Consider the following 21937-nt stretch of genomic DNA (forward strand, 5'->3'; position numbering starts at 1 on the left):
CAAACTTTTTACACTCAGGTACACCTTTGACATTTGACTTGAAGCCATGTACCCCCTACTCCTGCACATGCCAAAAAACATAAATCTTTTTTTGTTCAGTAACTGGAAATATTGAACACCATTAATTGGTTAATTAATTTTATAGTAGGGCCGCACGGTCTGGAGATCGGGAAGACGTGAGTTCGATTCTCCCTCGGGCATCTCTGTGTGGAGTTTGGATGTTCTCCTCGTGTGCGTGTGGGTTTTCTTCGGGTACTCCGGTTTCCTCCCACATTCCAAAAACATGCATGTTAGGTTAATTGGAGACTCTAAATTGTCCATAGGTATGAATGTGAGTGTGAATGCTTGTTTGTCTATATGTGCCCTGCGATTGGCTGGCAACCAGTCCAGGGTGTACCCCGCCTGTCGCCCGAAGTCAGCTGGGATAGGCTCCAGCGACCCTAGTGAGGAGAAGCGGCATAGAAAATGGATGGATGGAATTTTATAGTAAGTAAATAATTCTGGTTCATAAATGTGTATTTTGCATGGTCAAATTTTGCAGAATGTTTTACACGAGCATTGATAAATAGGTAATTATTCGTCCTACCTGTCTTTTATTTCAGCCGGATATTGGCATCCTTCCGTTTGAACTTGAGCTTCACTTTTGTCCACTTGCATCGCAATGATTTAAGTCTGCATATTAATTTGATATCTAATTGAAAGGGAAAGTTTAAAAAACATAAACACAGAAAAAACAACACCCAAAGTACAAAATGACATACAAGCAGCGACACAGCCTCATTTTCGAGGGAAGCCCCACGCTCTCATCCCGACACGCACATGCAGTACATTGACAGGTTTTCACAGTACGGGGACTGGAACACCAATTAATCTTCAAGATTAAACACAGCTAGTGCACTCTTAAAACATCATCATCAAACTTCCTTGTTCATGTAACTCACGCAGGGCAATGAAGAACTCCATGCTCTGTCGCCTTCCTTCTTTCTGCTCTGTGCGCTCTGCGCTGTGAGGCGTTCAGGCGCATTGTTTTTCATTTTTATTCACGTACCCCCTATGACAATTGGCGTACCCCACTTTGGGAACCTAGGCAGTACAGTATGAGAGCCCATTTCTGTCCTTTTAAAGGAAACTGCTTGTATCTTTTCCAACAAATATGTGCAATTCTACTCTCAAGGGTACAAAAACAGCATTTTTGACACTTTTTTAAACCACTGTACTCCCTAAATATAAAATGATATATTAAAAAACTCATGAGTGTGCTGCGGGTGATGAATGCCTCATCGGCGCGTCAACATTTAGAGTCATCACCATGGCAACCTGAAGACTGATGCACTGATGAACCCCTAACAGTAGTTACTTTTTTTTTATTATTAGAATTTATTTTACAAAATGTTCAAGAGTTCAATTCAAAACTTGGGAGTGACTTTTTGCAGAATATTCCTGAGAACAGCGGTGTCCCTGTTATATAGAGGATCTTTGACTGGTGTTCTTGCAGCAGATACTGAAAAAAGGTGAGAGCTCCTGTTATTCAAAGATCTTTTTCTAGTGTTTTTGTCCTTAAAAACAGGAAACTGCTGAGCATTCCTGTAGAGGATCTATAACAACTGTTTTTTGAAGTATGCCCTTAAAAACAGCAGAGTACTCTTGTCAAATAGGATATTTGACAGGCATTCTTGGTGTGGATTCAGCAGCACTCCTCATGTCAAATAGAATATCTTTGACTAGCTCTTTTCTAGTAAAACCAGCAGCACAGATTTACAGCGGAGTGTGCTTGTTATATAAAAGGATCTTTGCCTAGCATTTTTGCTGTAAATTCTTAAAAACAGCAGTGTACTCCTGTCATATTGATGATCTTTGACTAGCGTTTTGGTTGCAAGTTCTTAAGAACAGCAGAGCGGTCCTGTAGTACAGAAAGTCTGTGACTTTGACTTGATTCGGGCTAATTTATCTTATTTATGATGTATTGTGTAAAAGTAAGACATGAATAACATCAAATTAAAAGCACAAAATGAATGCCGACCCACCATCCACCAGTTCAAGCCTGGAGTTTTTCCAGAGAGATTATTACATCGCTGTTTGACGTGTGTGGTAAAAGGCAGTGTGCTCACATGAATTAACTTGAGACAAATGTGCAAATTAGCGCTCAATAAGTCATCCAAACTTACCTTCATGCATTCCCACATAGTATCAGCATTTGAGACCAAATATGAGGTGAAAGAAAAATGCTAAAAATACAGTAGTAGTCTATCTGTGCGGCATGTGATAAAGTTAGCACATGCACAATGGACATGCGTCAAGTTAGACGGATGTAACAGAGAGAATCCAGCCACTTTTCAAAATAAAACATAAAAAAATAATCAAAATTATTTTTTCTTTCTGTGCGGCACGGTACCAAATGACCCGCGTCCCGGTATCGGGGGTTGAGGGTCACTGATTTAGAGGATCTCTGACTTGTGTTTTTGCAGTTGGTCCTGAAAAAATGCAGCACTCTTCTCAAATGGAGGATCTCTGACAAGCATTTTTGCCGCAGGTCCTAAAAAATAGCAGTGTGCACCTGTCTTATAGAAGAAAATGTTTGCAGTTGGTCTGTAAAACAGAATATTCTGAGCTAAATATTACCAGCAATCAGTAGGTGAAAACAACACAATCAAACCTACACACATCTCCAGTTAAGGACCATAAACTAGCTTTCATGTTTAATGCATACTTGATGGACATGATTAAAGTGAGGGCTACTTTAGTCTTGCATAATAACATTCTCAATAATAATGTGATGAGATGTTTACTTGAAAGCTATGCAAGGATACACATTGACATAAAACTGCCAAGAATCTTAAGACAACCTCCCACTTGGGATTTCATCACTGGGACCCTGTGGACTATAAACGCCGATCAAAGGATAGAATTCCTTCCACTCAATGGTAAGGATGCCAAAATAAACACGGTGGCGTAGCACTGATTCTACTCTGTGGAGCCTGTTTCTATATTTGCTCCGAGGCGAGCGGGAAGGCTGGGAAAGACGAGGGGTAGACGCCACCATGACACCTTCAATTAGAGACTCCAGACAAGATGGCCTCCTTAACTCCCGCCATGCCAACAGACATCACAGGAAGTGGTTATAGTCACAAAATGAAGCAAATAACATGTAAGACATATTTAGTTCACCTGAAATGTTCCATAATGAACTGCTACTGAAAAGTATGGCGTTCAAATCATATATTATAATACGTGCGTTTATGTATGTAAAAGATGGCAATGTAGTAAATAGGGGTGTCACAAGATCTCGCAAGATTTCTCGTTCACAAAAAAACTGCCTCACGATAAAGAAATAAAAATAAAAATAAATAAAATAAATAAATGATTCGAATGTCATTCCATAGAAGCACCACAAGTTGGGGGCCATTTTTGCTCTCTGTGTTTGAGGTGATTTTTTAAAATAAATATCCTTCGTTACGCGACCTGTCTCTCTGCATTTTGGGATCCACACCGGCTTACGCCGAAGCACTGCCATACAGGAGGAACTCGGAGTAGAAACACTGCTCCTCTGCATTGAGAGGAGCCAGATGAGGAGGCTCGGGCAGCTGGTTAGGACGCCCCCAGGCGAGGTGTTCAGGGCACGTCCGACCAATAGGACGCTTCGGGGAAGACCCAGGACATGTTGGAGAGACTATGTCTCTCAACTGGCCTGGGAACGCCTTGGGATCAACTGGGAGGAGCGGGAAAAAGTACCTTGCTTAGGATGCTGCCCCGTAACCCAACCTCAGACAAGCGGCAGAGGATGGATGGATTTTAAAACATAGATTTTTTTATAAATATGAAATGTGTATATGTATACATACATATTTGTATTGTACAATTTTGAATTTAATTTAGAAATAAATAATTGATATAAATAATTTGATAATAAATGGATTTATATTGATTAAAATTCTAGTTTTATATTAATCAAAAAATATTTTCAAGCAAGAATTGACTATTCTATATATAGTAATTGACTATATATTAATTTCCCTCACATGATTAATAAAGTATGTAAGTATATATCTAGTCAATCAAGAAAATGGTGTGTCAAAGTGCCCATCCCTACTCACCATCATCATCTCCAATTCAACACTTCATTAATGAAATTGAAGTGGACAGGCATACTCACAGCATGTGTGCGAGGTCACACACGGGAGCACATTTGCATATTTTGATGTGTTTACAGCGTGGAATGTGTTTGCGGCGATGTAGACAGATGGACCGTCAGGTAATGAGAGCGAGGTGTGACGATGACTAAGAGCAGCGCCGCAGTCTCTTACTGGGTGACCCTCAAAATGCACAGCCAAAACACACACACATGCACATACACACTTACACACATAAACTCACAGCACCACGGGAGCAGGAAGAAGGAACACACGCTTCAGAAAACTGGCACACACATTCTCTAACCCGCTGCCTCTCGCTCTCTCTGTATCTCCCCACCCCCTGCATCTTTGTCCTTGTACAGAAATAGCAGAAATATTACTCTGAGGCTGGTAAAGTCCCATGTGTCCATCTGAGGCACACATTGCCTTCAATATGTGCCTTTTTAGATGCAATATATTCATTATTTATCTTCACCGGATGTTTTTATCTTTTGCTTTAGCTCTTCCGTTAATAGTGGGCACACATTACTGTAGAGCGGTGCTTCTTAAATAGTGGGGGTGCTGTGTCGGGGGCGCGGATGGGGCAAGGGAAACAGTAGTGTCTTTATTCATGCATGAACGACGCTGGTGCCAGCAACTCATACAGTGGTTGGTACAGATGGATAAATAAATACCAGGTTTTAGTTTGGTATTTCCAATAGAAGCGGGGAGACGCGGGGATTCTGTCCCCTAGGTCAGTGATCCCCGGTACCGGGCCGCGGGTCATTTGGTACCGGGCCGCACAGAAAGAAAAAATAATTTACATGGTGTTTTATTTTGAAAAGTGTCCGGATTCTCTCTGTTACATCTGTCTCACTTGACGCATGTCCATTGTACGTGTGCTAACGTTCTCTCTACTGCCACTGTATTTTTAGCATTTTTCTTTCACCTCATAGTTGGTGTCAAATGCTGATACTATGTGGGAATGCATAAAGGTAAGTTTTGATGACTTATTGAGTACTAATGTGCACATTTGTCTCAAGTTGATTCATGCTAGCACACTGCCTTTTACCACACACGTCAAACAGCGATGTAATAATCTCTCTGGACAAACTCCAGGCTTGAACTGGTGGATGGTGGGTCGGCATTCATTTTGTGCTTTTAATTTGATGTTGTTCATGTCTTAGTTTTACACAATACTTAATAAATAAGATAAATTTGATCGCTATCATGTAGGAAACCCCCCCTTCTATGGAGTCAGTGCAAATGGGTAAAAGACGCCAGAAAGTGGAATAAGATTGAAACGTGGGAGCTCGCACACGCTGGCATAGATTGGCTTTGCGTGTGACAAGCTGTTCTCAATAGGCTACACATTTTACAGACTATTTTTTATTTGTACGATAATAAGAAACACAGTGAACGTCCACACAAGACGTGAGTGGCGCGCCATGAGCAAGTGCCGACACGGCAGACAGGCGTTTCCAGTGCAAGTTTATCAACATAAAGCGCAGTGAATCATTTTTATGGTATTTTAAATTGTTTTCAAACTAATTGTTCGTAAATAATAAACTATAAATGTGTCTCTCTCGCATGTGCAGTATATACATTCACACAATATATTACTTAACATTGTTTTCATGTTAATTTCTAAGGTGTGGCGGCTTTTATTTTGTAGTGGCGGGCCGCCATGATCAATTAAATGTAGCGAAATCCTGCAATGTACAGTAGATGCGTCATAATTGATGCAATCCCTCCTGATAGCAGGAGTGGAAATACGCCCCAACTCAGGAATGTTGCAGTCATGCAGTTTGGGGTTATGAAGTGATGACAATCACAAATGAAGGCAGTGCAAAGTGAGTGAGGGACATTTTTTAAATGAATATGTAGTTTTAAGCTCTTCTTTGCAGACCACAACTATCCAAGCACCTTGGCAGAGGTCTGCCCTCTACTGAGCGCCTTTGTAATTATCATTACCGACATATTCACATTACTTTCTGCCCTTGGGCGCTCAAGCATTATAGCTACCGAATGTGCTTTTACACATAAAGTCCACGTCCCCGGTGTACTCACTTTATGTGGGTCAAGACCGAAATCTCTAAAACCAAAATAGCCGCAGGTGTAATCACCTCAGAATTCATTAAGCACAGCTGGAGAGGTCCGCCTTGATGAAATTCCCCCAAGGAAAGAGCAAAGTGATGCGTTCGCACAGACACACACGCACACACACCCACACACACACACCTACTTCATTGATCTGGTCACTGTCAGTCGAACCTATGGTATATTATGTGTTGTTATGACAACAGATGGTCAAGGTAGACAGGAGCTGTGGACCAGTTAAAGGGTTAAATGTCTGATGCTGAAATGAAGGTCTTCTGCCGGTGATATTTTATCTTTGCATCCAAGTCTATTATGGATGATGACGTCCACCGCCACAAAGGCCTGCTGAGATTAATGTCACGCTACTCAAAAAACACATAGAAAAGCAAAAATCGCAAAATCCAAACGCTCCTTGAAATCTAACAGTGACAGTCACGTGGGTCACATGACCGGCGGGGACTGCAACATGACTGAAAGAGTTCAAATGATGCCAAAACCTCACAAACACACAAAACGTTTTTTTTTTTTTTGTGATTCGCAAACAAACTCAGTCATCATTCACAAACGAATGCATTTTGTCTTGCAAATAAGAAATGTACCTATGAAACAAATGCATCCTGCTTCAGAAACAAATACAGCACGTTTTACACATACAAAAGGAACATATAGTATTTCTTCATTCACCCTTCAAGGACAAAAACGTCATGTTGTCTCCATGAGAGCGCCTCTGCTACTTGCAAGTAGTGCATGCCCATTTTGCCTCAATTGCTTCAAGACATGACTAATCATTCTACAAAAATGACAAAATGCCCAACAATAAACTAAAGGACTATTATTGACTTACTTACTTACTGATGTTGCATTTTGAGTCACCCCCACTAGAATCTAAAATGGTACAGTCTCACATATTAGAAGCGATAACTGGACCTTTGTTGACTTACTTGCCTTTAGTGTGCAAAAATGTATGGATTCCCGTCCTTTTACAGTTGTGCGTGTGTTCTTGTCAGAGCACTGCTGCAGATTGCAGAAACTGCCGTTCACCACAATGTGGTCCGACAAAACAAAAACAAACACGCAACTTTAAGGCACAGAAATTGTGCAAAATTGCCACATCAGAGCCGTAACTGCTGTGGTGTAACTTTTTAGGTCCAAAAATGTTCACCTGCTGAAAACATGGGTTTTGAGAGGTCTCCGGGGCGTCGCTCTTGGACTTAATTCCACTTCTTAAAGAAAACTTCTAGTTTCTTTAAAAGGAAACTTTGATTTGGACTGGAATCAACGTCGATGAAAACTGCAGCAACTATTTCCACAAGAAAGAACAATTGGACGAGAGACTTGGTATACGGTGTGAGCGCTTCTTCAGGCAGGCCGGGACGCGATCAGCTGGCCCCTCGCACCGCGCCTTGGCCACCTGGATCTGACGCTCCATCATCGCCTGTGCTTTTTATGTTTGCAGAACTCAGCAAACTGGCCTTTGCCACATCTCACAGCATACCGAAATCTGATTATTAGATGTGTGATAAAAAAAAAAGACCTGGTGTGCACTTGCAGTTTGCAGTTCACTTGGAGTTCCGCTGGTATTTTTTGCCATGGGACCAATAAAGAACATATTCTTGAAGTAAGGACTTGATTGGACATACTGTATACATGTGACACACAATTTAAATATTCCAATACTTTTAAAGACCGCCTGTGGAATCTCTGTGCATTCAAAATGCCATCAATAAAATGTATATTGCATCTTCATCATCCATAACATACGCCTGCCCATACCATAACCCCACCGCCACCATGGGCCACTCCACCCACAGTGTTGACATCGGCAAATCACTCACCCACACAGTGCCATACACAGTCTGCCATGTGCCCTGTACAGTGATAATCTGGAGTCCTCCGTGAAGAGAACACCTCTACAAAGTGGCAGACGCCATAGAATGTGAGCATTTGCCCACTCAAGTCATTTACGACGACGAACTGCAGCCCCTGATGAGAATGAGGCGCGTTCGTATTAGCTTCTCTGAGCCAGTTTTGGACAGTTTGTGCGGAAATTCTTTGGTTTTGCAGCTGTCCGGGTGGCTGGTCTCAGGCACGCTTAGAGGTGAAAATGCTGGATTTGGAGGTCTGCAGTTGTGAGGCCGGCTGGATGCACAGTAATCCCTTGTTTATCGCGGTTAATTGGTGCCCCATTGGACCGTGATACGTGAATTTTCGTGAAGTAGGATTCCTTATTTACAAATGGAATATTTTCATAGTTAGAGCATAGAAAATCTATTTACAGCCTTCTAAATACGGTTTTTAACATTATTAGAGCCCTCTGCACATGAGCTAACCCCCCATAGTCGTCTTTACACTTGTATTACCCAATATAGTAGACAAAATAAGAGTAAATAAACCACTCGTGCTCATGTGTGTTGCTACAAATGTGTTCTTATAAATGTGTAAGACAACTAAGTGGCAGGCGGACAGGAAGTGACGTCGGGGGTTCTGAGTTGAGTTTTAGTTTGGGCGTGGGTTACGGCCGTACAGTAGCCCGTGTTTTTATTAGGGATTTTTTATGCCCGTTGTGAGATCATTCAAACCTGCAATAAAACCCTTTTGTTACGGCAATCAAGTCTGATGTTTGTGTGTCAGTAGCATTACTGAAACCTACTAACTAGGGATGTAAACGTCTTTGCGATGGACAATTTGATTCGAATCTAGATACACAGGTTACGATGCGATTCAATAATGATATATTTAAAAAAAAACGATTCAATACTGTGTACTATACGATTCGATTCAATTAGATTCTGCGGTTCAGGTTTGTTGATGTAGACATTCATCTTACATTATAAAATAAAGAAGCCAATACTATTTTATGTAAATTTTATGTAAAGGGATATCAATTTTGAAGATATGGGCCATTATTTCATTCAAAAAACAATAAACAGTTAGAAATCTCTCAGTTTTGCTGTTTTGTTGTTTGTTGCGAGCAGCGACCTGTCCCACTTTGTTTGACGTCCTTAACTGTACCATTCTGCTAGATACACTCCTATACTGTATTTTCCCCCTTTTTCTTTCACCTCATATTTGGTCCCAAATGCTGATACGATGTGAGGAATGCATAAAGGTAAGATTTGATGACGGTACTGAGTGCTAATGTGAATATTTGTTTGTTGGATTTCTGCACAACCTCAAGTTAATTCATGCTAGCAAACAGCAACGTATAATCTTCTTTCTGCAAAACAAACTCCAGGCTCATACTGGTGGATGGTGGCTCTGTATTCATTGAGTGTTTTTAATTTGATGTTGTTCCCGTCTTAGTTTTACACAATACCTCATATATGATACATTACATGTACACATTGCTACTATTTACATCCATTCTCGTCTTCAGTCACGGTAAGCTACGGTGAATGCGCAACAGTCGTTTCAGCGGCAGCCCAAGCTCTCGCGTTGTTTAAGAGACTGTCAAACGGTTGCTAGTCTGGCGATACTCGGTGTATGGCTCTACAATTGATTGATCTAAGGATTTATGGCTGATTCTTATCGATCCAGGAGGCTTCTACTGGTGCAACCATATCGCTCGCTTGTCAAACCGAATATCCGGTTGGTTTATCGTGCACAACCCTACTAGGGACTAGTGTAGAACATACTCCATATCATTCACAGTGTCACTGAATGCATCTTCGGAATCCCTTATACTGATTATTATTTGATAACTGAAAATTCAGGCAAAAAATAAGTAAGTAAGTAATAATAAAATGTGCTTCAATATGCATATATTTTGACTAATAATAGGCTGTATTCAACCACAAAACAACATGATTTATTAATTCATATATTTTTGAAAAACCATAATAGAGCGAAGCTGTGAAATTCGAACCGCAGAGTGCCGTGAAACGACTTTACTGCCAAAGGCATTTGGAGAAGGCTTATGGTGGAGAAATGAACATTCAATTCATGGGCAACCGCTCTGGTGGACGTCCCTGAAGTCAGCACGCCTATTTCCTGCTCCCTCAACGCAACATCTGTGCTGTTTGTCCGGAGTGGCCTTTTATTGTGGCAAGCATAAGGCACACCTGTGCAATAATCATGATGTCTGATCAGCATTGTGATATATCACATCTGTGAGGATGATGGATTATCTCGCCAAAGTGCTCACTAACACACATTTGTAAACAATAATTAGGGGAAATAGGCCTTTTGTGCCCATGAAAATATTTTCAATCTTTAAGTTCAACTCGTGAAAGATGGGAGCAAAAACGCAAGTGTTGCGTTTATATTTCTGTTGAGTGTATTTGTCATTTGTACATGCTTGTTGCTGTCGTTTTAACACCATGTCTTTGGCCCGTGTAGTGTCCAGTTGTGTTGAGTTGAGCTGAAGTGAACCAAACGGCACCAGAGTTCACTCGCAAGTGGATCGAGATCCATCTCTCAAGCAGTCCCAGTCTGCTTGTTTGGTGGGTTTGGATGATGCTTGACCACATAACCTGTACTCGAAGAGGAAAGAGTGCCTTTTAGCCGAACCAAACACGACACGCGTGAACGCACCCGAAAGGAATGAATGTTGCGGAGACAACAGGAACCGCAAGACTTGTGGTATTATTTTCCCTTTCTTCTTCAAATACTGTTTTGCGTTATTTGTTGGAAAGGAAGGTGAAGAGGGAAAGAGCCATGTGTCATCTTATTACACGCAGCATTGTGTCTCAGCAAAAACACGGCGGCAGCTCCCCGACAATTAACGACCCACTCCCGGGCTGAGTAATGCCTCCCAAAAAGACCTCTTTTTAATGTCACCAGATGACATTGTGTTATGCAAGAACAACATGCTGACATGATCTGCTCAGACAGTCTGCTAAAATGAAGTATTGCACTTGTGGCGGTCACTGCTGCACGGAGAATGAAAGGGGTTGGAGGGTTGCAGGATCTGACATGAAAAATCCTTGTGGATTTACGGTCCGTGGTGGATGCTTTGGAAAGCCATGGCTACATTCAAACAACAGTAGAAATGAAGACGCCAATATCCTACAGTGACGCATCACTTAAGAATCATTTGGATTAAAAAAAAAGGGTGTTTACTGCTTTTTTTTTTGCCAAAAGGGAAATGCTTGCCTGGGGTACACAAGCACCGTTACTATGGTAACCTGGGCACTCCATGCTGACTTATCTGGCAAGAATTTACAGTAGATGAGAAAGCTTCAAAAATAAAGACAGAAACATGACGCTGTTGGTATGACAAATTTTGTCACAAGGCAGGACAGCATGCGTGAGAAGCTCTGAGTCACTTACACGCTTTTGGAGAGCAAGGGGGGAGGGGATATGTGCATATGCATCTAAAACATAGAAGTTTCTGGGCTATTAAGCCTGCAGGCTCCTGCAAGGCAGAGGGGAGGCACAGATGCACACTGACACACAACAATGTTGTTTGGATACATTTCAAATGGGGACAGTGACAAGAAAACTTAAAAACTTAAAAAGGGCCGCACGGTGGCCTAGCATGTTGGCCGTTGGGCATCGCTGCATGTTCTCCCCGTGTGTGCGTGGGTTTTCTCCAGGTACTCCGGTTTCCTCCCACATTCCAAAAACATGCATGTTAGGTTAACTGGCGACTCTAAATGGTCCATAGGTATGAATGTGAGTGTGAGTGCTTGTTTGTCTGTATGTGCCCTGCGATTGGCTGGCGATCAGCCCAGGATGTACCCCGCCTCTCGCCCGAAGTCAGCTGTCACCTGCGACCCCAGTGAGGGTAAGCAGCATAGAAAATGGATGGATGTACAAAAAAATAATTGCTCATATACAAAATCCTTGGCAAAATCCTGCCAAATGTATATTTAGTCAACATTCTATAGCTGTTACATAAAATATATTCATGAAGTGTTTTAATTTTGTATGAAATGCTATTAAAATCTAATCAATGACATCAATGCTACTTCAGAGGTACTATTATAGCAAATAGATAATATAAAATAAAAAAAAAATACACTTATAGGCAGGGAAAGCTAGATTCTGACAGTCAAGGTCAACCTAAACCATTTGGCGTGTTTAACCATAACAGAGACGTATGATTCAAATATACGTGAAGGCTGCTGCAAACATTTGATGCTGGTTGAAAAATAGGATACGTTCAGTCAAGTAGCTGCTAGCAGCCAGCAGATGTGAATTGTCTCTGAATAATACAATACGACATGACGATATGCACGACAGGCCCACTACAATATATGCAAACACTTCATATTCTCTATCATTTCTTCTCCTCTTCATCCTCGGAGGGGTTTTAAATAAGAGCTCTCAGACCAGGGGCGATCCCTTAATGCTTACATACGCGAGAAGAAGGTCTTGTATCATTCCATCCTCAGGACCGTTAACTGACATTTAGACCACGGCTAAAAACCCTTTTGGGCACAGGCTGTATAGTACTAAAATATAATTTGACAAGTCACCGGTGCGGCTAGAGAACAGCTATAGCGGATAAATTGAAGATTCTGGTCATCAGGAGCAGTCAGGGCTTCACTTTTTAGGTCAAGGACACTTTGATGTGGACTGTAGTGAGAGCCAGGGGGCCCCTCCAATTAGGAGGGAGCCCCCACTGTGGCTCCAGAGCCAGTAAATGCATCAGCTGATTCAAATTACACGTTAAAATAGCCAGAAGAGCTGTTGACATGATTACTAAAAGGTAAATGGCCCCTTTAGCTGCCTCAGTGGCTTTGGATGAGGTGTGGGGAGACAGAAAACTTAAAAATGTATGAAAAAAGCATACCACATCTTGCGTGAAAGGAAGAGCTCATGATCCAACGCATACCACATCATACGCTACAGGCCAAAAGTTTGGACACACCGCGTTTTCTTTATTTTCGTGACTATTTACATTGTCGATTCTCACTGAAGGCATCCCTACTAAGAATGAAAACATGTGGAATTATGTACTTAACAAAAAAGTGTGAAATAACTCTAAATATGTCTTATATTTCAGATTGTACATGGAGTTTCAGAGCTGAGTTTTAACTTGGAGTGGATTACCGCAGCGACTGTAGCCCATGTTATTATTATCCTTATTATTATTATTATTATGTTATTATTATTATTGTGCCTGTTGTGAGGTAATGCAAACCTGCAATAAAAGCCTGTTGTTCTGGCGATCAAGTCTGAGCTTTGCGTGTCTCACCGAACATTACAGTAACATTACTGACACCAGTGAAGAATACTACATAGTCACGTCACTGAATGCCTTATATTTGGATTTTAGTTCATTTTAGCTACTTTTATGCTTGAAAAATGCCACGAAACAGCATGATTTCCATCCATCCATCAGTTTTCTATGCCGCTTGTCCTCACGGGGCGTATACTGGAGCCTACGCCCGCTGACTTTGGGCGAGTGGCAGGGTAGGGGGTAGGTGACTGTGAAAAGTTTGGGAACCACCGATCTATGGAAAGAAACGAACCAGACCACATCACGTGTCATCTTCTCAATCCATCTATCAAATATGTTTGTTTCTGTCATTTGTGAGAGAATACAAGATATTACAAAGAGAGTAAATGTAATAATGTAAAACACATGATGCTGCGCATATCTTGGCCATCTTTATCCGTCTAGCAGAGCACAGAAGGACTCTTCACATCTCTGCTGCTCAGCCTGTCTCTGTGTAAGATGTTTATTGTTTGGGACTCCCCATCAGGACTCGGCACAGCACTCGTTCTCCTGTTCCAACACCCACACACTTCTGCTCCTTGATTGGTTAATGAGGCCTCACTGCTGCACTCCGAGCGGAGGATGCGGGATTGGCTCCACACCTACGCAAGCAGCCATTAGGGCTCAGCGACTTGACGGAGGCTTGTGTCGCCTCCCCGTGTCACGCTTGCTGACACACAAGATGTGACGGTGCCTGCGTGAGCAGCAAGTGACCCGTAGAATGGAGCAGCAGCATCCACCCAGCACATTCATCATTATCAACACTGGATGAATGCGGTCTGAACTGCACTATAGTGGATATCAATCAGAAGAAAAAGGCGCTTTGAAATGTGCCAGCCAGAGCTCAGACCTAAATCTGTGGCTGTTTCTTTGTCAATTGATGCCCATTGGTCACATTTTTTACACAAAAGTAATACGTTTTTCAAATAATCCCCAAAATAAATAATACATAAACTATACTGTAAATAAAATAATAAGAAGCCAAAAAATCCCTAAGTCTGTTTTCCACTAATTATGATGCAATATTTTGTACACAATCGTGCTAAATTCCATAAAACAGACTCTGGTATGAATTCAATATAAGAGACAAATACAACAAAATAGGAAAAATATACACTAATTTCTCTAAGCTAGTCTAACTTGGATAAGAACGTTGTTATGTGCAGTTAAAGCTGCCTTCTCTTTCACTTTCACTTCACATGACCCGACAGGGATGTGAGATTTTAGCTATACGTCACAGGCCTTTTAGCATAGAGATGTTCAAGATTGCACACAATGGCCCTGGAAACATCACCATCTACGTCAGTGGTCCACAACCTTTTTTGACCCACGGGGGGGGGGGGGGTTCGTACAGTATAGCAATCTAATTTATCTTATTTATTATGTATTGTGTAAAACTAAGATATTAATAACATCACATTAAAAGCACAAAATGAATGCCGACCCACCATCCACCAGTTCAAGCCTGGAGTTTTTCCAGAGAGATTATTACATGGCTGTTTGACGTGCGTGGTAAAAGGCAGTGCGCTAGCATGAATTCACTTGAGACAAATGTGCACATTAGAACTCAATAAGTCATCAAAACTTACCTTTATGCGTTCCCACATAGTATCAGCATTTGACACCAAATATGAGGTGAAAGAAAAATGGTAAAAATACAGTAGTAGTCTATCTGTGCGGCATGAGAGAAAGTTAGCACACGCACAATGGACATGCGTCAAGTGAGACGGATGTAACAGAGAGAATCCGGCCACTTTTCAAAATAAAACATAAAAAAAAAAAAATGAAATAAGGGAAATAATTTTTTCTTTCTGTGCGGCCCGGTATCAAATGACCCACGAACCGGTACAGGGTTGGGGACCACTGATCTACATCCTTAAGATTTTAAAATGACACTCTGTAACAAACAATTGTTTCAGCTAGAGAATTACACTTAGTTCAGAAAACTAATAAGGAGGCTCATGGCTTTATTTCCGTCTGAATCCTGAGGGGGCAAGACAAAAAGACATGACACCTCATCAGCTTCCATTCCATCCTATCGCCGTTGTTTCTCCTATACGGCCGGCATGCTCCCCCTCCCTCTTTGGCTTCCCTTGCCCAGACATCTCCTCCTAGGTATGGGATTTCAACTCTCCAGATAGTATTGTTATTTCCCACACAGACGCTGAACTTTAGTGTGTGTATGTGTCTGTGCGTGTGTGTGGTGGTGGTGGTGGGTGGAGGGGGGTTGCCGAAATACAGGAGGGGGCACTGACCCTTTTGTTGAGGGATCGTTTACTGAAACATGCTCGTTAGTTTCATAGTGAAGCCAAAGTTATATATGGTCATAAGAGAATTGCAATAACACCAAATATAACAGTCCCTAAAATTTTGGCACAGCACTGCACATTATTAACAGTTTATTTTGTTTCATCTATGGAGACTAATAGCCTATGGTCCAAAACATGCCACATTACAAGTCATCTGTCAATATATCTGTGGAAGAGTGGAAAGGAACAGCTAATGATCAAAAGCATGTCACATCATACATCATAGATACCACCTGTATATACATTACATATCTATCTATCTTCTATCCATACATCTATCTTCTACGCCGCTTATCCTCACTAGCGTCGCGGGGGAGCCTATCCTAGTTGACTTCAGGCGAGAGGCGGGGTGCACCCCGGACTGGTCGCCAGCCAATCGCAGGGCACATACAGACAAACAAGCATTCACACTCACATTCATACCTATGGACAATTTAGAGTCGGCAATTATCCTGACATGCATGTTTCTGGAATGTGGGAGGAAACCGGAGTTCCCGGAGAAAACCCACGCACACACCGGGAGAACATGCAAACTCCACACAGAGCCGCCTAGATTCGAACATCCAGGGTTTCTCCTCCATGTAAATTGATCGTCAACCTTATTTTTCACCTTATTTTTTTTTTAACTTGAAAACAACGTTAAGCAATATATTGTGTGAATGGACATACTGTATATGCTATATAGATACATGATATATCTCATCATCTATGCACTTATTGACCACAATTAGTTTGAAAACAATTTAGAATCTCATAAAAATGTTTCACTACGCTTTACTTTGATAAACATGCATCGCCTGTCTGCCCTTTTGGCACGTGCGTATGTGTGACCAGATGAAAGTACGCGTCTTGTGTTGATGTTCACTTTTGTGTGTAGTCAAAAATATGTCGTCAATTTTTTTTTTTTTTTTTTTTTAAGTGACTCACTCACTCTTAGTTCAGTGTAGGCGTATGTGTGCATCCTACGAGTAACATTGGCTTGTCGCAGGCCGTATTACAGGGATCTTTGAAGACAAGTCGCGGGCCGCAAAATTTGACTCCGGCCGGCCGCAAGTGGCCCACGGGCCACGACTTTGAGACCCCTGACTTAGCGCTTGCGGGCCGCATTTACAGTAGTCTTTCCTGTCAAGTCACGGGCTGCAAAATGTGACTTGACGGGCCTCAAATGGCCCGCGGGCTGCGAGTTTGACACCCCTGATATAAAGCAAGGAACAGCTCATGATCCAAAGCATATCACATCACATGTCATCTGTCAATCTATTTATCCATGGAAGAGAAACAGCCCATGGTCCAAAGCATACCACATCATGTGGATTTCATCCATGTAGCTATCCATCTATCTGAAGCAAGGAAGAGCTCCTGATCCAAAGCATACCACATCATATGTCATTCATTCACAAAGTTATCCATCCATATAAAGCAAGGAACAGCTCCTGATCCAAAGCATAACACACCACACGTCATCTGTCAATCCATACATGGAAAGGAACAGCTCAAGATCCAAATGATACCACATCATGTGCCATTCATATACTGTATCTATCTGACGCACTGAGTGGGTACTGATCCCACAGCAGATACAGGAAAGTCACTTATGTAAACCGCGACACTAGAAATAGCCCCCTTATATATAAGAGAATGTAATGAATGTCAGCAGAAACATTCACTTCGAGTGGAGTCAATCAAATGAAAAATATCACCACAACTGCTGTAATTAAACGGGAAACTGAAGTGAGAAGCTAACCGTTCCTGGAAAGTCACATCCAGGATTATCTGCAATGTGAGAAGCCAAGAATTAAAAATAAACCCTTATAACTCTGAATCTTCCATGCTTATTAAGGGTGTTCTTATGATGCAGCCAAGTGGAGGCCTCACATACACATTGCATTTGGCAAAGAATCCAAGCAATTGTTTTCTTGAATAAAACACAAGTCCAACACCTCTTGGACGGAGGGAAAGCAATAATTAACCTGTCCCTGGAGAGTTGGTAGGGAACTCATTAACTGTGCAAAAATAGGAGTCGTGTTTGCTCCAGTTTGAGTGACAAAACAGTATAATTCTACACAAACAGGGTTTTTCTTATTTCTATTTTCCCCAAAAATGAAAAAGTGAAAAAGAGAGGTTGTCCTTTATTTCTTTGTATGTGTGCATAGCATACTAATACATACATGTACAGTACATTCTACATGTCTGTGACGAGCTGGGCACTCCACCTACACACACATTAAATGGTTACGGCGTTTCCATAGCTATGGCACAACAGTGGTGGGAAACGAAAGGAAAATATGCATTAAAAGCTACTCTCTGTCTTTTTAGAACGCATCCATATCCATAAAACATATGGATGAAGATGAATGATCACAGGAGCAACTCAGGGACATTAATAACTAACCAAAGGTGAGGTCATATTAAAGATACTGTGCTGTACATCCAATAATACGTCCAATATCCCAACGCGACATTTCAATAACCTTCCATGTACATAAAGCCCTATGAAACACCCTAAAGTGCTGCTCATGCGCAAGATTGTCACACATTAGCCACTGTGCTGCATGCATACTGTAATACAAGCTGTATGAATATGAATTATGAATGTGGGTATATCTAGATTATTGATAGCAAAACATTCAAATTTAAAGTAGAAACAGTACCATGTTTGTGCATGCTTTAAAAGTTACATTTATTGTGCTATACCAGGGGTGAGCAAACTGCGGCCGGCGTTGTAATCCGGCCCATGGGACATTTCCGAATTCCTTTTCTTAAACCTTTAACATGGAAAGTGTAGCCGGCAACATGACTTGCGGTGCTATTGTGGCACGCTTGAGTCGCCACAATAGTCAGATGCAACCTGTAGCTTGTACAAAAAAGCCATCCAAACAGCACGACACGTCAACACACACGACGCACAAAGTAAGCTACACTGTGCACCATGTGGGCATACAAACAAATATCTACATGCAATAACCATGCCAAAAAAACACCCATATATTCCCACCACAAGGCATGCTGGGTAGCCTGTGGTACTCTTTCTCCCAATATTTTGCCATGTTTGTCGCATTTTTGCTAGATTGCAAAATTTGTTGAGGGTGTTGTCAGAGAAGTAAACAAGAAAGATTTAACATACTGCTGATATCCAATGTTTTATTCTTCATAGTTCATATTGGACTACCCAGCATGCGCATGACTTGTAACGTGCATGCCAAAAAAGTACGTACACTCCTGATGTACATGTATACCATACATAAATACTAGGGATGTCCGATAATATCGGCACACCAATAATATCGCCCTGATATTGGTACAAAAATGTAATATCAGTCAATATCAGTATCATTTTTTCCTCATAATAAAAGCCTATACAGCTCTTTGAGCGCCAAGTCACAAAATCGCTGAATCGGCTGCCACATGTAGTTAATACTGTAGCGCCCACGAGTCGGTGAAGAAGCGATAACTCTTTATTTAGCAAGCAGAGTATCAACAGGGCTCTGAACTTCTCAAGCCCAGGTCTTTCCGAACTCCTGACTGTGACTGTGTGGCCATCATGCTAACCACTAGACCACCGTGCGGCCCTCTGCATATACAGTATATATATATATATATATATATATATATATATATATATATATACAGTATATATATATATATATATATATATATATATATATATATATATATATATATATATATATATATATATATATATTTTTGTATTGATGGTAGGTGGTAGATCTTTGGGTCTTGGTCATTTCAAGTATCTGGAAATCAAAATTAAAGTCATTAATGGCTTTTAAAATAATTCATAATTTTCTTGTATTAGTTTTATTAGTCTGTTTTTGACAGAAATGCCCAAAAAATATATTTGATATTTACAAAATACCATACATAAATAAATAAACCCCAGATTTCCAGTTATTTCTTATCAATTGACACAGCTCTCATAGAAAGTGTCTAACGTACAAACAATATATATATATATATATATATATATATATATATATATATATATATACAGTATATATATATATATATATATAAATACAACCTGCAACCTCACTGATGTAGATGCTTTATGTTCACCAATATATCATAGCCACCCCTGTTAAAGCAAAGGCATGAGGATGCGATGCTTCACAGCTGCTACTCGTTGACCGTTCTTTAAGGAGCAGGTGAGTCATAAAAAAAGACACTAAAACTCAAGGCTGCAGGCTTTGTCACATTTGCAGTGGGCTTCCCTGAGGAGTGCAGGTCTTTCTCTAACAGCAGGCAGCCATGACCCTTGCAGCTCTTTTATGGTATCTTTTATTTAAACCATACATTTCTCGTCACTTTTTTTAAACGGACACTAACAGGTGTGCTTTTCCCCCACCTAGTGTCTACTGGATTTGTGTATTGCTCCTTAGTGACAGTGCTGCTTCATCCGTGAAGAGAAAAGGTACCGTTTACTTCCATGTTAACACATTTTAGTAGTCTGTGATGTATCTTAACTGTGTACGTTCTACGTAGGTTATCAATATCGAAGCAATCCTGACACACAAAACCTAGAGGATGACGACAATCCTTTTTTGGATGAGCACGACTGGGAGGATACACACACAAGCTATGTCCAAGGTGAACAGCAGCCACAATGGGGAGAATCTTCCCAGAATCAACCCCAAATGTTTGGAGGTCCTGGTGCTGATGACTTGTGGCAACACAAAATGACAACACAAATGTATCGCTCTCCTGGGCACCAGCCGAGCAACCCTCAACAAAGCGTTGACAAGCCTCCGTTCTCTTATCAGCATCCACGCAGCGGTTCTAAAAACCCAAACCGGGCCTGTGAGAATGATGTCAGTGCAAATACAGGTGACAACCACCTGGTTTTTGAGAAAGTCTTTCAGTTCCCCCCTTGTGGCTTGTCGCAGCAACACCTCCTTAAGTACCCACCAGTCCAAGGACGCCAGCCGCATGCTTATCCGGCTAAGACAGGGTGGCCCTATGGCTTCCCAAGGGACAACCGCCAGGTTCCCTCTTGGCTTGAGCTGCAACTAGCAGTCCAGGAAGACCGAAAACCTCACCTTCCACCTTCAAGCATCGCCCAGTCTAGAAGTCACTACAGGAAAGGCAGGTACACGTTCACCAGAGATCGGTACACTCAAAACGTTGACCATCCGTTGATTTATCACTGAAATCACGTCAAGGACGCGTGTGTGTGTGTGTGTAATTGTTTGCAGATTTAAGAAAATAAATTTGTCTCATTTTGAATCACTGCAGTCCATTTGTAAACAAGCTTATTACCAGCAAGAAGTGAACCAGCATTGTAAATAAGACTTATAGGGGCTGGCCCGGTTGCCCTGCACACCAGGATTCAGACCACATCACCAGAGTTCGTTTGAACTGAAGCAAACACAAGTGCGAACACACCCCTTTTTAAAATTGAAGCATGAAAGTTTACCTTGACATTGGAATCCTTGCTTGCCAAACCCCCTGCAACACAAACAAGTCAGAGTTACTAAGTGGAAATCGCCAACTTCACATGGCAAAAAGTGGATAAACTCACCATATGAAGTCCGTACAGTGGCTGCAGAACGTCGGCTGCTTGAAAAACCTCGCAGTAAATTTGTGGTTTTTCACTTCATGTACATTCTTCTGCCGCAAAGCACCTTTGCGGGCAAATCGGTTCCCAACCCCGGCGGAGTCATTGTAGTGTAAAAGATGGTCAGCCATAATGAAAGGAGAGGGAAGAAAAAAAAGGGAAAAAAATGGGAAAAAGTGCACGGCCTCAACTTTAATGTCGTGAAGTTATTGCCTCTTCACAAGTGATGCTGTTGCTGCAGGAGCCTCCTTGACTGATAGCACGCCTCCTCTCTGTCTGAGCCACAGGGAAGCGCTTCTTTTTCATTCACCCTGACGTTAGGGTGATGCGTTCAAAGACGGCATGTTTTTTTAACTTCCCGTGGCACTATTAATACCAAACTTTAGCTGTTTGTTACTCCAGTATGACCGAAAGGTGACTCATTTTAAAGTTTAGTTTTTCACTATTAACAAGACTATTTTGACTTCTAAAAATTCGTCAAAGTTTAGATATAGCATATGAACCAAGACGATTACATATATTAAGTAGGCTCTACAACATAGCTTTATATTATCAAAGACATTTTTTATTTACTGTATTTACAATATTACAACGAATGTGAGGTTTCATCGCCGCTGGATTAATCTAAACAGCCCATAGGATAAGAAAGTGGCGTATACAAACAGTCATTGAATGC

At 41.4% G+C, this 21937-nt stretch overlaps 2 protein-coding genes across 4 annotated transcripts in view; one reads left to right on the forward strand and one right to left on the reverse strand.

Moving 5' to 3' along the window:
• The window catches only part of prkcab (protein kinase C, alpha, b), a 110627-nt gene extending 89091 nt beyond the window's left edge, over positions 1 to 21536 (reverse strand). For 2 of the 3 annotated variants that reach the window (XM_054759453.1, XM_054759454.1), the window contains exons 1-2: positions 21226 to 21536; positions 21121 to 21152 (exon numbers count right to left, since the gene is read on the reverse strand). In XM_054759453.1, coding sequence (XP_054615428.1) covers positions 21121 to 21152; positions 21226 to 21392 — 199 coding nt within the window. In that variant the 5' untranslated portion in view covers positions 21393 to 21536. Of the gene's footprint in view, positions 1 to 21120; positions 21153 to 21225 lie in introns of those variants that run through there. The other variant, XM_054759455.1, reaches the window with a different exon arrangement.
• LOC129171108 (uncharacterized) lies at positions 19853 to 20900 on the forward strand. The gene is made up of 3 exons (XM_054759476.1): positions 19853 to 19978; positions 20057 to 20118; positions 20190 to 20900. The coding sequence occupies exons 1-3, from the start codon at positions 19956 to 19958 to the stop codon at positions 20852 to 20854; spliced, it is 750 nt and encodes a 249-aa protein (XP_054615451.1). The 5' UTR covers positions 19853 to 19955; the 3' UTR covers positions 20855 to 20900.
• Positions 21537 to 21937: the final 401 nt, after the last annotated feature.

Source organism: Dunckerocampus dactyliophorus, chromosome 18, assembly GCF_027744805.1.
Source record: "Dunckerocampus dactyliophorus isolate RoL2022-P2 chromosome 18, RoL_Ddac_1.1, whole genome shotgun sequence".
Lineage (NCBI taxonomy): Eukaryota > Metazoa > Chordata > Actinopteri > Syngnathiformes > Syngnathidae > Dunckerocampus > Dunckerocampus dactyliophorus.